Source organism: Carassius carassius, chromosome 18, assembly GCF_963082965.1.
Source record: "Carassius carassius chromosome 18, fCarCar2.1, whole genome shotgun sequence".
Classification (NCBI taxonomy): domain Eukaryota; kingdom Metazoa; phylum Chordata; class Actinopteri; order Cypriniformes; family Cyprinidae; genus Carassius; species Carassius carassius.
This window is the reverse complement of record NC_081772.1, coordinates 5,400,896-5,414,790: the sequence shown is the minus strand read 5'-3', so window position 1 is coordinate 5,414,790 and position 13,895 is coordinate 5,400,896. Positions and strand designations below refer to the sequence as shown.

At 36.0% G+C, this 13,895-nt stretch overlaps 2 protein-coding genes across 2 annotated transcripts in view; both read left to right on the top strand.

The window, feature by feature from the left end:
- LOC132092198 (cation-independent mannose-6-phosphate receptor-like) overlaps positions 1–5,143 on the top strand; it is a 32,072-nt gene extending 26,929 nt beyond the window's left edge. The window contains exons 40-47 of the mRNA XM_059498330.1: positions 126–262; positions 335–452; positions 849–995; positions 1,104–1,288; positions 1,782–1,968; positions 2,087–2,230; positions 4,417–4,486; positions 4,588–5,143. Coding sequence (XP_059354313.1) covers positions 126–262; positions 335–452; positions 849–995; positions 1,104–1,288; positions 1,782–1,968; positions 2,087–2,230; positions 4,417–4,486; positions 4,588–4,962 — 1,363 coding nt within the window. The 3' untranslated portion in view covers positions 4,963–5,143. The remainder of the gene's footprint in view (positions 1–125; positions 263–334; positions 453–848; positions 996–1,103; positions 1,289–1,781; positions 1,969–2,086; positions 2,231–4,416; positions 4,487–4,587) is intronic.
- A 3,629-nt stretch (positions 5,144–8,772) lies between these two features.
- On the top strand, positions 8,773–13,737 carry LOC132092192 (solute carrier family 22 member 2-like). The gene is made up of 11 exons (XM_059498320.1): positions 8,773–9,292; positions 9,393–9,496; positions 10,596–10,750; positions 10,907–11,075; positions 11,512–11,626; positions 11,710–11,813; positions 11,892–12,106; positions 12,192–12,300; positions 12,477–12,589; positions 13,377–13,476; positions 13,560–13,737. The coding sequence occupies exons 1-11, from the start codon at positions 8,876–8,878 to the stop codon at positions 13,645–13,647; spliced, it is 1,689 nt and encodes a 562-aa protein (XP_059354303.1). The 5' UTR covers positions 8,773–8,875; the 3' UTR covers positions 13,648–13,737.
- Positions 13,738–13,895: the final 158 nt, after the last annotated feature.

Below are 13,895 nucleotides of genomic sequence, written 5' to 3'. Positions count from 1 at the left end.
GAGGTACATTCTGTACTCAAGTCTGTGGAATTTGGACACATTGCATTTAATGAGTAATGACACACTGGTGTAATATTGCACCTGCATCTGAATCTGCAACAACTGGACTATTTTTGTTCTCATAGGTACTACTTCAATCTGTGCCAGGCCATTCATGGAGGTCAGCCAGGGTGTGCAGCAGAAGCCGCTGTGTGTCGCAGACGTGCCAGCGGAAAGACAGAGACTCTGGGCCGCGTTCACACACAGACCATGGAGTTAATCAGTAAGTATTTTTAATCCTTCTCTGACGTGATTGCGGTTTTGTTGGTTTCTCAACAGTATGTGTCCTCGCCAGATGGAAAAATCCTCGTCAATTATTCCATGGGTGACGAGGTGTGTGGAAGCAATAAACCAGCAAGAACAATCTTGCAGCTGAAGTGTGGCAGCACAGTGGGCCATCCGAAATTAATCAGGTAAGTTAAGAATAACTTGGCATGAATAGGTTCTTAAATTAAGATTTATTTAAGTGTTTTGGTCACAAAGGCTATATTTAAAAATACAGTCAAAGCAGTGATATTGTGAAATATTATTACAGTGATGCAAAGCTGTATTTTCAGCATAATTCAGAAATCATTCTAATAAGCCGATTTGCTGCTCAAGAAACATTTCTTATCATCAGCAATGAAAACAGTTGTGCTGCTTAATATCAATCCACTATCAATCAAAAAAATGGATCCTAAATGACGGTAAAGATTTATAATGCCATCACAGGAATATGTATAGTTTTTTTTTTTTATTCAGAGATGCTGATCTGTATTTTTAATGTAATGTGTGTAAATAAGATTCATATTTTTGTCTGTTTGTTTTAGGGAGGATAAAGCAGCATGTGAGTACTGGGTGGAGTGGGAGACTCGATCTGCTTGTGCTGTGAAGCAGGAGGAAGTGGTGATGATCAATGGAACCATCAAAGTACCTGGGACAGGAGCCATTTTCAGCCTGGGAGCGCTTTATTACCGGTGAGTATCTCTGGCCATCAACTCTCATTCATTAACACAGAGCCTACAACTACACCACACCACATCTAGTAATGTGCATTAGATCAACAGTATTTTATCTGTTTTCAGTTTCCACAACGCCTCAGGAGACATCCGTCCCAATGGAGATCGCTATATCTACCACATCCAGCTGTCAGGCATCACCGACAGCTCCATTTCCAATTGTCTGGGTGCAAATATCTGTCAGGTCAAGATTAATGACAGTTACCGCAGAAAAATTGGCTCGTCCAGCAAAGCAAAGTATTATATAAAAGGTGAGCGAAATTCTATAAGTGACCATGTTGGGAAGAGGGGTTCGTTTATTTATTTAGAACAATACGCAAATGAAACTATTGTTTAAAAAAAATGTTTGCTTATTTAATTATATTTAATTAATGTATTTATTTGTATTTTTAAATTCTGTTTTAACAACACACAAATGGCAGAAATAAATGTTCTGTTTAAAAAAATATGTTTTGTTTAAAAAGATTTTAAAATATTTATTTATTTTTAATATTATTTATATTAAATAATTGTCAAATTATTTTTGTAACAATATTTTTGTTTGTATATATATTTTGTGGAATTTTTATTTATACTTATTCAATGTTTGGAAATATATTCTTTTAATATATAAAAGACCACTTCTATCACTTTTTTTGTCAAAACGATTTAGTTTGTAGTATGAACTCATATTATTAGTTTAGGTTTGTATTTCAGTGATGTTGTAATACTTTTATGGCATGACCTGGTGTTGTATTTTGGCAGGTGGAAATCTTGACGTCTTGGTACCATCTGAATCTGTATGTGGACGAGATAAAACCAAAACTGTATCCTCGACCATCCTTTTCCACTGCAGCCCTACGGCAGGAGAAGGTATCCCAGAATTCCTTCTGGAGACAGATGGCTGCCAGTATCTGTTTGTTTGGCACACCGCCACAGTTTGTGAATTTTTGTGAGTATAACCAATACCTAAACATAATTTTAGGCTTTAATTCAACAATTCTACAACATAGATTTGTTCGCAAAGTAAGTTTGAGTATAGTACATTTTTTTTCCCATATTTCATTCAGCTCCATGAACCCGCAAAGCACTGATGGAGGGGAGGAGCATGCTGGATTGTCTGGGCCGAGTCAGGCTTTAGAGGCCGTGCTTATCCTGTTGGTTGTGCTCACAATCTGTTTGCTTGTTGTTCTTCTGCAAAAACGAGACAGGAGGTAAAATGCAACTTACATTTATGTGTGAATTATATTATGACTATAAGTCACACTTTTTTTCATAGTTTGGCTGGTCCTGTGACTTATAGTCATAGTCTCCTGTAGCCTACCACTGAAAACAGAGCGCCCTCTCGAGGCTGTAGACGGTTATGTTTTCTCTTGGTTCTTGGTTCTAAATAAATGCGACTTATGTTTTTTTCCTCACGTCATGATGTATTTTTGGACTGATGCGACTTATAATCAGGTTTGACTTATAGTCCGAAAAATACGGTAATACTTTGGATGCATTAAGTTCTTCAAAGTTGACAGTAAAGACATTTATAATTAGTGGTGGGCCGTTATCGGCGTTAACGTGCTGTGTTAACGTGAGACTCTTATCGGGCGATAAAAAAAAATATCGCCGTTAATCTATTCTCAAAGTTGGGTTGGGAGCTGGGTCTATACTAAGCAAGCTATGATGACTTTCACCTTGATATTTTATATAACCGACTGGCTGAGGCCAGCCTAAAAAGATGCTCAGGACAGTTGACGGGCCACTGCTGCGCGTCGTCACAAAAGCTTATCTTTTTCACATGTTTTTAAGCCTTACCGCTTGTCGATTTAAACATTAAAGCATCCAAAAACAAGACGCGGAAAAGCTGAACAGAGCTGGTTCCTCGCGCGCTGTGTTCGGTGCTGTGTTCGGTGCTTCGACACTGAACCGAGCTCTCTTCTGCGAAGTTCTCCTCGAAGTCCCTCCTGCACCTGAACAAACAAATACAAATCGCAGTTTGAACAAACAAAAAGATCTGAAAGAGCCCAATTCAGCACCACGGTGTTCTGGTGTTTAGGGCTCATGCAGAGAAAGGCGTCTCAAAATACTTGAACAAATCGAATTTGCTTATTTTTGTTCTTGTGCCGACAAATACATACAAAATATGTAAAAATATCCACCTTGGAAATGATGCTCCTAAAAACTGTCAGTTATTTTCTTAAGTGAAAGTAAACAGTTGAGGAAAAAAATGGGATGTGTATTATATTGGATGCGTTCATCGTCTCTTAAAGTGACCGCGCCTAATTTAGCTACTCGCTGCTGTAATGTTAATCCAAGAAAATCAAAATGAAAATCACTCACTGCTCTTGACTGAATTACTTTGTAGTTTTAACAGTCGAACCAAAAATTATTCAGACACCAGATATAATTTTTATATATATAGCAAAACTGTAATAATGTGAGAAATGTTGAAGGTGTCTGAATAAAATGTAGGTTTGATTGTATATTTTAATTTTTACATTGAAGACTATCCAGTGCTATTTTACATTTAATTATTTGGTTTCTGTACCTTGACACCTACAAACTTGAAAAAAACTTAAACATTGTGTAAATAGCACAAATAAATAAAAATAAACGAAAATACAAATTAAACAATTTCAAACAGGGCCCTCTGGTACAATCTTCACCGGGTCCCCGCTGACCCCAGCTACGGCCCTGCTCACGCCTGTTTCACACATACTCCGTCTGCAGTGCGTATGCAGTCCGTGTGCGTTACGTATGTGGTGCAGCACGGACTCAATGTGCTTTCACACAGGACACGTTGGCAGTTCGCTACTCGGTACGTAAACGATCGCTGCACTGCTGCAGACGCAACGCTCCTGGAACGCAACTGGAATCCGTTAACATGGGTGCGTAAAAAAATATGCAACGCATACGCACTGCAGACGGAGTATGTGTGAAACAGGCGTAAGGTTGTTTGCACCTTGTGCAATGTGGAATTAGTTTACAGCTTTTTCAAGCACTTTGTGATGCATTTTGGAAACAGGAGATGAGCCCCTTTTCTAATGCACCACCTAGCTTGATAAAACCCTTCTCAAAGACTTACTGTTTGTCAATTTTATTTGGGTAACACACATATTCTGAATGCCTCTGGCAGAATTCGAATGAGCCATTTTAATTAATTTCAACTACAACTAATTAATTAATTTAATTAAACTCAAAACAATTTATTATTAAAAATATAAAAATTCTGTATATAAAAATATAAAAAATATGAAAAAGCTGCAAATAAAGCTGTAAATAAAACATTATATTATTTAAAATGTAATGTTAGTTCAATGCTAAGTAATTTGTTAATTTTATTATTTGTAAAAATGTACCAGCAATTTCTGAGCGATAATTGAGTGTTTAATATGCATTTTCGTATTTTTAGGCAACTTGTAATACAGAAAGTGTCAAGTCTCTGCAGGAAAGGAAATCCAGTATCCTACAAATACTCCAGGGTAATGTTTTTTCCTTTTTGCAAGTTTTACAAGAAGTGAAAATGTATCAGATTGAGTATGAATAGAACTCTTGTTTTGTCTCTGTTCGTCTCTCCTGATAGGTGAACGCAGATGATGGTGGATGTGAAGATGAGATGGAATGGTTAATGGAAGAGACCGGGACGCCCACGCTGGAGCCACAAGGGAACGGTCACATCACCACCAAGCCAGTCAGCGCAGACGCCCTGCGCTCCTTCTCCCTGGACGAGCAGGACAGCGAGGACGAGGTGCTCACAGTCCCAGGGGTCCGAATCACCCCTTCATCGTCCACTTCCACACGGCTACAGTCAGCTTTGTTGAAAGCAGAGAGCGATGAGGATCTGGTGGGGCTCCTGGTGGACACACGGAGCAGAAATAAGACCCAATACAGCGGCAGAAACCAGAGCAAACCTCAGCCAGACCCCGATGACAGCGACGAGGACCTACTCAAAGTCTGAGGGCGCTGGGCGGCCCAAACTAAACTTTCAAATATCTCTGCCACAACGCTCCAATTGTTTAGTTGCTCCATTTTGGGTTTTCTAAAGGGAAATCTCTCTATGAGCTGTTTGCAAGACCACATTCACGAGCAAGTTGGTCGATTCGTCCACTAAATAAATTTGATGCCTTTCTGACAAAATACGTTTTTGTCATTTGATCGTTTATTTGTTTGTGTGTTCTGTTTTCCATTGATTAAGATGAATTTTGTACAACATCGTATGTGAATTCAGTCACTCCCAACAAACTTACAGAAAAGGACTATATAGATTTTCTTATTGTTATTTAAAGATTTTTGGGAACTGTTTTTTTGTTAATTCACAAACTCACTTTAAAAATACACTGTTCTTTGAAATGATTGTGAATGATTGTGGCAGATACAGTCAAAGATCTTTTCTAAACTACAATCTGAAGTAGTATTTCACATATCTTGAGCCATGTAGCACCGAGAGGAGACTGATCCGCTTTGCCAAGTTCATATTTAAATCAAAAACCTTCGAACATCATGCTTTTTCCCCCTTGTTCTGACAAAACGCATGTTCTACTTGCCCTAAGAGAGAGAGCACCGAGCACAGACAGAGATTTAGTGCCATGGAGGAATGACATTACATGTATGACTGCTGCAGACTTCCTTTAGAATCATAATTCCTCATTGCAATCAGAAGAAAAATGATTGTATTCATTGTCGTGTTTATTTGCTTTATTGTTTAGTTGCACTTTACGATAAGATTCAATTCATTAATGGGACATGGTGATGGTTAAAAAAATAAAAATGGGAGGAAAAACTGTATTTTAGTTCTTTTGCGTTCGTTCGTAAAACCTTTCAGTTCCCTCAAGAAACATTTTGTTCACTCCCCAAACTTTTGTTTGATTGTATAACTTTTGCTCTCACCTGAGAAACATTCTTTCGTTTGTTTGTTCGCAAGCATTTCAGTGTAAAACTTTTTAATTTCCTGGAGAAACATTTGCAAAACTATTGCATTGGTAAAACATTTGCGGTTCCTAGAGAAACTGTTTTCACTCACAAAACTCGTAAGTCATAAAACTTTTGCGTTATCTTGAGAACCTCTGTTTGCTCACAGAACTAATTGATCATAAAATCCCAGATAATTTGTTTTTCATTCGCTTTCGTGTGTTTGAGCATGAAACTTTCCCCATAATCTCTTCCGTTTGCTCACTAAACTATTGTTTGTAAAAAAAAAAAATTGTTTCCCTGAAAAACTTTTGTAAAACTAAAGCATTTGCTTGCAAAACATTTGCGTTTCCCCAAGATTTTTTTCATTCACTAACAAAACTTTTGTGATGGAAATAATATGAGGTGGGAGGAAAAACTATATTTGTGCTTTTGCAAGTGAGTGCAAATTTTCTCAGGGGAACGCAATAGTTTTGCGAAAGAACAATTGTTTTGCGAGCAAATGGCCAATTTACTTCTAAAAAGGATTGCGAATGAATGCAAAGACTCAAATTTTGCCTCTAATCACCATTTACCCTTGTCTCCCTTTTCTTTTCTTTTTTTTACAGAATTTATTAATCTGTTAATTTATAAATGTTCTGTTACTTGTTATTTCATGTTTGTTCATGATACGTTAACTAATGTTTATTTATACAACTTGAAATGTTGTGGATGTATTCGAATATTTGGAAATAACGTTAAGAAATTCTGTAAAAGTGTGGTTTATGGTTAGTTGGTGACACCAAATGCACTAATTAACATGAACAAATTGAACTTTATTGTAAATTGTTACTTTTTCTTTTAATCAATTTTTTGTCATTTTATGTTTTGCACAGAAGAAATCAGTGCCTATGAAAGAAGCCAAAAGTATACCAGGTGATAGAAAGTCTTTTACAAAGCACTTTTCCTGTTAGCGTGAACCGTTTTGTTTTCAGTTGCATTAACGGAACACCCCGAACCTCTGCAAAAATAATGTTTTATTTGTTGAATCGGTTCCAGCTCATGTTTTTTTGCTGACTAACTCGGGTTTTTAAAAAGATGCAAACATTTACAGTTGTGTTGCAGGTTTTCTGTCAGCTCTCCAGAAATGATTTACCAAAAGATTTTTTCTCAGGACAGTGACGGTACAATGGGACACTGGTCCTGTTTGGCAGAATGTGTACAGTGTTTTTCACTCTGGCTCAATGCTCTGTGCTCTAATATTGTGTCTCATAGGCTTGTATTACCATCCGTCAGGGTATTGCTCACATATATAGTTGCCAATTAAAGCCACAACAGTTCTGTATATGCGAGACGGTACATCAAGATGTGTGAAAGCATGCATGTTAGCACTCTGCACCTTGGTGGACAGTTTTTTTTCTCCTGTCCTTTAGGGGCAGAAGGTGCGTGGTGCACTTGATGGCTGTTGGTCATCATGTGCTTCCCCTCGCTGGAAAATTACTGTGCCTGCTGTATGAGATATTGTACTATACAGTTGTCTGAAATACTTAAAGAGAAGGTCCTGAGATAGTTTTTTTTTTTTTTGTGATGGAGGCTTTAGCTCTTCTCAGACTGTATTTGTCATATTTTATAGCATCTTGTTTTGGGATTTAAACAGTATATGCTGAGATATTATACCATTATTTCAATAAAACTATGAGCTCCTCAGCATGCATTCTTATTAGGAGTTGTTCTTATTGTGTTTTATCTCACTAGTCTCTGAAGGCTTGCTCAAGCAATTTGAATCAAACCACTGTTTTAGTTTTTATTAATATGTTTGTCTTTTATAATAATAATAATATATTTTTATATAATATTTTATATCATTTTGTTGTTTTTTGTTGTCATTTTCATCACCATTTAAATTTTATTTATTTTCTGTTAGTTTTACTTTATTTCCTGTTTTTAACACACTAAAATGAACATTAGAAATGTTGCCTTTGCATCAAACTGAATTAGATGTTTTTCATTTAATATTTGTATTATTTTTTTTATCAGCTTTATGTTTTAAATTTGAGCAATTTTGTGTTTGTTCAATTTTTTTACAAATTTTTTTTTCTTAATATTTAGGTTTAATTATTTTTCTTTCCGCTTTAGGAGTAGTTCAGTTAGATTTTTTTTATATCGATTTACAGTTTCTATCTTTCTTTCTATCTATCTATCTATCTATCTATCTATCTATCTATCTATCTATCTATCTATCTATCTATCTATAATTTAGCAATTTTTAATGTGCTTTTGTCATTTAGAAGTGTAAATTACTATTTAGGGTTACATTTTAATTTTTTGGTTTAGTTCAATTTTAGCTTTTAAATTTAAAAGTATGCATTTATCCAAAGTGACTTACATTGCATTCAGGCTAACAATTTTCTACTAGCTTTTATTTATTTCCAATTAATTTTAATGTTTCAAATTAATTCATTTAGTTTTCAAGGAAACATTTTTAAAGTTCATAAAGTCTATAATTATTTTTCATCTTATATTTATATTTTGTTATTTCAGCTTTATTTGAAATAATTTAAATATGTTTAATGTGTTATGTGCTTTCGCAATTAAAGTCTAAAAAGTTTTCCCAGACTGTTTCAGGGTTTAGTTAAATTATTAATTGTTTAGTAAGTCTGGCCGTGTGTGTTGGTACAGTTTCAAAGACTGCTTAATAAACCACTTACTGAACCGTTATCATACAACACTTTCTGAACAAAAATTATAAAGTGACAAATTACGTAACAGGCTTCAGATGTCTCTTTGGTTAAAATGTAACTTGGTGGCCCTTGTCCCATCACAGCATGTATTTGATCAATCACAGCACAAATATATATTAAATTTCAACCTCCTTTGGACTTTTGGTCAGCCAGCTGCGGGTAAATACTCTGCCTTAACTTAGAGGAGCTCTTTTTACAGCTGCGGACGCCTTCAGGTCCTCCACCGCCAGGCATACATTGACAATGATCACTTTTGAAGACATCTTAGAGGAGGTCGGCGCATTCGGTCGGAGCCAGATGCGAATTGTGTCCATTTTCTGTTTGGTCTCCGTACCGTTTTCTTTCGTATACGTAGGGATTGTTTTCCAGGGCTTCACCCCTGAACATTGGTGCCGTGACCCAGTCGTCAGTGGGATCCGGGAGACATGCGGCTGGAGCCTTCAAGACGCACGGAGGGCAACTGTACCCTTGATGAACAGCTCCGCTGGGGTGACATACAGTCAGTGTCAGAGATTGGACATGGACTGGAACACCACCGGTCTAACCTGTGACAATCCAGAAAGTGAGCTCATCCAGGCCCAGATTTCTACTCTACCCATGACGGGCTGTAAAGACGGCTGGGAGTATGACTATGAAGGGAGACAGTCCTTCGTGACGGAGGTGAGTAGTGTGATCACAAAACAAGCCTTTTCTTTTGGTAATAATTGTGTGAAGTGCATTGAGAGAGCTAAATGTCTGATGTGAGACCTGTATGTTGCAGTTTGATCTAGTGTGTGCAGATGCCTGGTATGTTGACATGTTCCAGGCCACGCTCAGTGTTGGTTTCTTAGTGGGCAGCATTACAATTGGATACCTGGCAGACAAGTATGACCCACACTTACCACAGGGTTTCCTAATCCTCTATTATTATTTTTAATGTTATATAGATGCATTTTGAGTTTTTAATTAGCCTTTTTTTTTTTTTTTTTTTACTTGTTTTCCTGTGTGTGTGTGTGTGTGTGTGTGTGTGTGTTTGTGTGTGTATATATGTATGTATATATATATATATATATATATATATATATATATATATATACAGATCAGTGTATCTCTGTGTGTGTACATATGATATAGAGAGAGAGAGATAAATTTGTATCATGAAGGTACTTTTTTTTCCATATTTTATCTTGTTCTAGTTTGTTTATAGTTAAACATGGCTAAAACTTTGCCATTGCAGGAAGATAAAATGCTCTCATATTAAAGATATTCTCTGAAAACAACTCCTAATATTTTATGCAGTGAAAAGAAAATCTTGTTTCTGAAATCTATAGTATTATTTACAGGAAAAGAATGATTCCCATTATTATGCACATTATAAAATATTCAATTGTTTTGTTTTTTGTTTCAGTGCAATCGAGATTCCTACACTAGTTCAAAAGTTGGGACCAAGATTTTATACAAAGAAATACATAATACTTTTATTCAGCAACGTTGCATTAAATTTAAATAAAAGTGACATTAAAACATTTTATAATGTCACAGAATAACTTAATGGGGTTCTTTTGAACTTTCTATTCATAGAATATATATAATGGTTTCTATAAAAATACTAAGCAGCACAAATGTTTTCACAATTGATGATACATTTTTACAGGTATGTTAATAACGCTGAAAATTCAGCTTTGCATCACATGAATAAATTACATTTTAGAATACATTCAAATAGAAAACAACTATGCTATATTGTAATAAAATTTCACAATATTACAGTTTTTTTTTCTTTAATCAAATTGATGCAGTCTAAGAGACTTCTTTCAAAAACATAAATTGTTGCTAACAAACTTTTGAACAGAACAGTAGTGTACATTTTATCAGTCAGCCTACAAAATAAAAGACAAGTAATTATTTTAATTGGCATGCACGAAATGGTTGTTTCAGTAACCATCTAATTGATTCACAAATGTTTTCTTATTTTTTCTTACAGATACGGCAGAATAAAGAGTTTTCTGATGACCAACTTCTTCATCGGAGTAGCAGGGATACTTGTGGCCACGTCCCCTAATTACATCGCCCTGCTGGTGTTCAGAGTTCTCTTTGGCTTCGGGGTGAAGGGCGGCTGGATGGTTGGATACGTGCTAAGTAACAAAAAATTTTTAAATTATTAAACCACACTTATGTTTCTGTTAAGTATGTTTGTTTCTCCTCAGATGCAGTGGTAATGCATTAACCGTTTACTAGCATCCTTGATATTTCAGAAATCCTCATGTTCCATTATGTCTTGTTTCCTGGCTGCAGCCACAGAGCTGGTCGGAGTGGAATACAGGAGAACGGTGGGAGTGACCTATCAGATGTTCTTCAGCCTGGGCATTCTCATCCTTCCTCTCTTAGCGTACTTCATACCAAACTGGCGCTGGCTACAGGTGGTCTTCACCATACCTTACATCTGTTTTCTGACGTACTATTGGTAAGGGCCTGTACACGGGTGCATGATGTGCCTTACAGATGAAGTCTTCAGATTTATTTACTTGTTTATGTGCAAATTAGTTTATAGGAATATTGTGTGCTTTTATAATCCTCACCAACCCACCTTCATTAAACTTGTTTTCTATCTATTTCCTAGTTTAGAATATAAAAATATAAATTAAGATACAAATACTGTTGTGTTTACAGGCAGACTTTCAATATCAAATGTACATCTGCAAAATACACTTTTTTTTTTTGTTTAAAGAAATTAATGTTTAACCATGTGTGATTTCAGGATGATCACAAAGAACCAGGGTTTAAATACATTTAGGATATTTACATGTAGTTATTTATTTATTTGCCATTTTTTGGAAAATTTACACTATGTTTGATAAATGGAGCAATGTTACATTATTTAAATACACTCTGAATTTCAGGTTTATCCCCGAATCACCAAGATGGCTCCTTAGCCAAAACAAGAGAAACGAAGCACTAGAGATCATGAAAGCAATAGCCAAGGAGAACAAAAAGACACTGTCCAAGAATATTGAGGTAGAAGGTTTACATTACAACGATGATCATAAAATAGCACTGAATGCTCAAATGTCTCTTAAACATTCAAATTCATCTATCAGACACTGACTGATGAAAACACAGACTCCGTCTCGACTGTGTCTTTCATGGACCTGTTCAAGACTGCCAAATTGAGAAAATTCACATTCATCCTGAGCTTCAATTGGTACGTCAGATCCAAAACGCAACATTACGTCCAGTGGGGTGAACGTAACAATCTGTAACCTGTCCATTGCTTCACCAGGTTCACCAGTGCTGTGGTTTACCAGGGTCTCATTATGAGGCTGGGAATCCTCGGAGGAAACGTGTATGTGGACTTCCTCATCTCTGGAATCGTGGAATTGCCAGCAGCTTTCCTCATCCTCCTCACTATTGAGCGGATCGGTCGACGGCTTCCTTTTGCAGCTGCAAATATCGTGGCAGGGGCGGCCTGCTTAATCACAGTGTTCATCCCCGACAGTGGGTTATCATTTCAACTTAGAATTAAATTTGACTGAAGAAGGGTGGTTATTATGTATAACTTTAAATTATATTTCTTCCACAGGTATGTTCTGGTTAAAAAGTGCTGTTGCTTGTGTTGGACGGTTGGGCATCACTATGGCTTTTGAAATGGTAGTGTTTGTGAATGCTGAACTTTATCCCACTGTTATCAGGTAAGTTAAAATGCAACATGTTTTTTTTTTCTTTTTTTTCATTATGTATCAAATAATATTTATCGTAAAGATTCAGTATGTAAATCATTTCTAGACTTCCACACTTTATGTAAATAAGTATCAGGTTGGTTTATGCTACTATGCTGCTAATGCTACTGTGATGTTGTTTGGCTCAGAAATCTGGGTGTTTCGGTCTGTTCCACACTGTGTGACATTGGCGGGATCATAGCGCCGTTCCTGCTCTACAGGCTTGCTGTCATATGGCTAGAACTACCTCTCATTATTTTCGGTACTAAAACAGATGTGTATTTTGCACACAAACTCTTTTGTTTGTATTGTCAAATGTCACCAAATGTTACTAATGTACCTTGAGATGCAGGAAAATTATGTCCTGACAGCTGATTGGCTGATGGTACACATGCACACTCCCAAACACTTCACTAGAAAACTATAGGAGTGACATTAAAGGCGGCAGAGAAAAATAAAAGTTATTATATATATATATATATATATATATATATATATATATATATATATATATATATATATATATATATATATATAATGTGTATATATTATATGTGTGTATATATCATATGTGTGTGTGTGTAAATGTATACATGCATGAATGTATACACAGCTTATGTTTCTTGCAAAAAAAAAAATTTTTTTACAATTGGCAAAATATATGTTAATGTATAGATCCACTCTATTTAATTCCTGAATGTTGTAGTTACTGCATCTACCACCAGGGGCTAGTCATGATAACTAGACAAACTATGACCCATTGGATCAACATTTCTACATCCATTCCAATCAAATCGAAATATTACAAGATGATATATAATATATATATAATATTGCAGCATTTGAACCCTGGCCCCCTCTGTAAGCTACACATAAATATACTATAAATATTTTTTTTCTTTGGATGAAAAAAAATATTTTCTAGCTTAACCTCTGCTGGTGTCCCTTAAAAATAAACAGACACACGTCACCCTTGGCCATGATATTGTGACGTTGAGTATGTTCTAGCTGCAGTGTGAGGCTGTTGAAGTGAATGTTCTCTCTCACAGGTGCTCTTGCGTTCGTGGCCGGTGGACTGGTTCTGCTGTTACCTGAAACCAAAGGTGTGCCTCTTCCAGAAACCATTGATGACATCGAATGTCCAAACAGGTGAGGTTTGACTCCCTGCACGCTCGCCATGGTAACCTTTGTCACCTTGAACCTTTCTTCACAAATGTGAATTGTACATGCAGAAACAAAGAAAACCAGCTGAAGAGTCAACAGCTAGAGAATTTGCTGCCCTCTGATGTGACATCAAACAAAGAAGTTACAGCAGTCTGATTGAGCTGAGACAGAACACTGCAACCTCATTAACTTTATTATTAACTGATGCCGCTTATCCCTTCTCCTTTGAGGATTTAATCCAAATATCAGTATGAAATCATTTTCTTATTAATCAAAGTTTTATCATTCCAATAAAAGTTAAACTTAAATATTAATTTGATTTAGTAATAAGGTAAAAAAAAAAAAAAATTCAGAGGACCATTAATTGTTCCAAACTGTAATTATTTAATTAAAAAACTTTATTG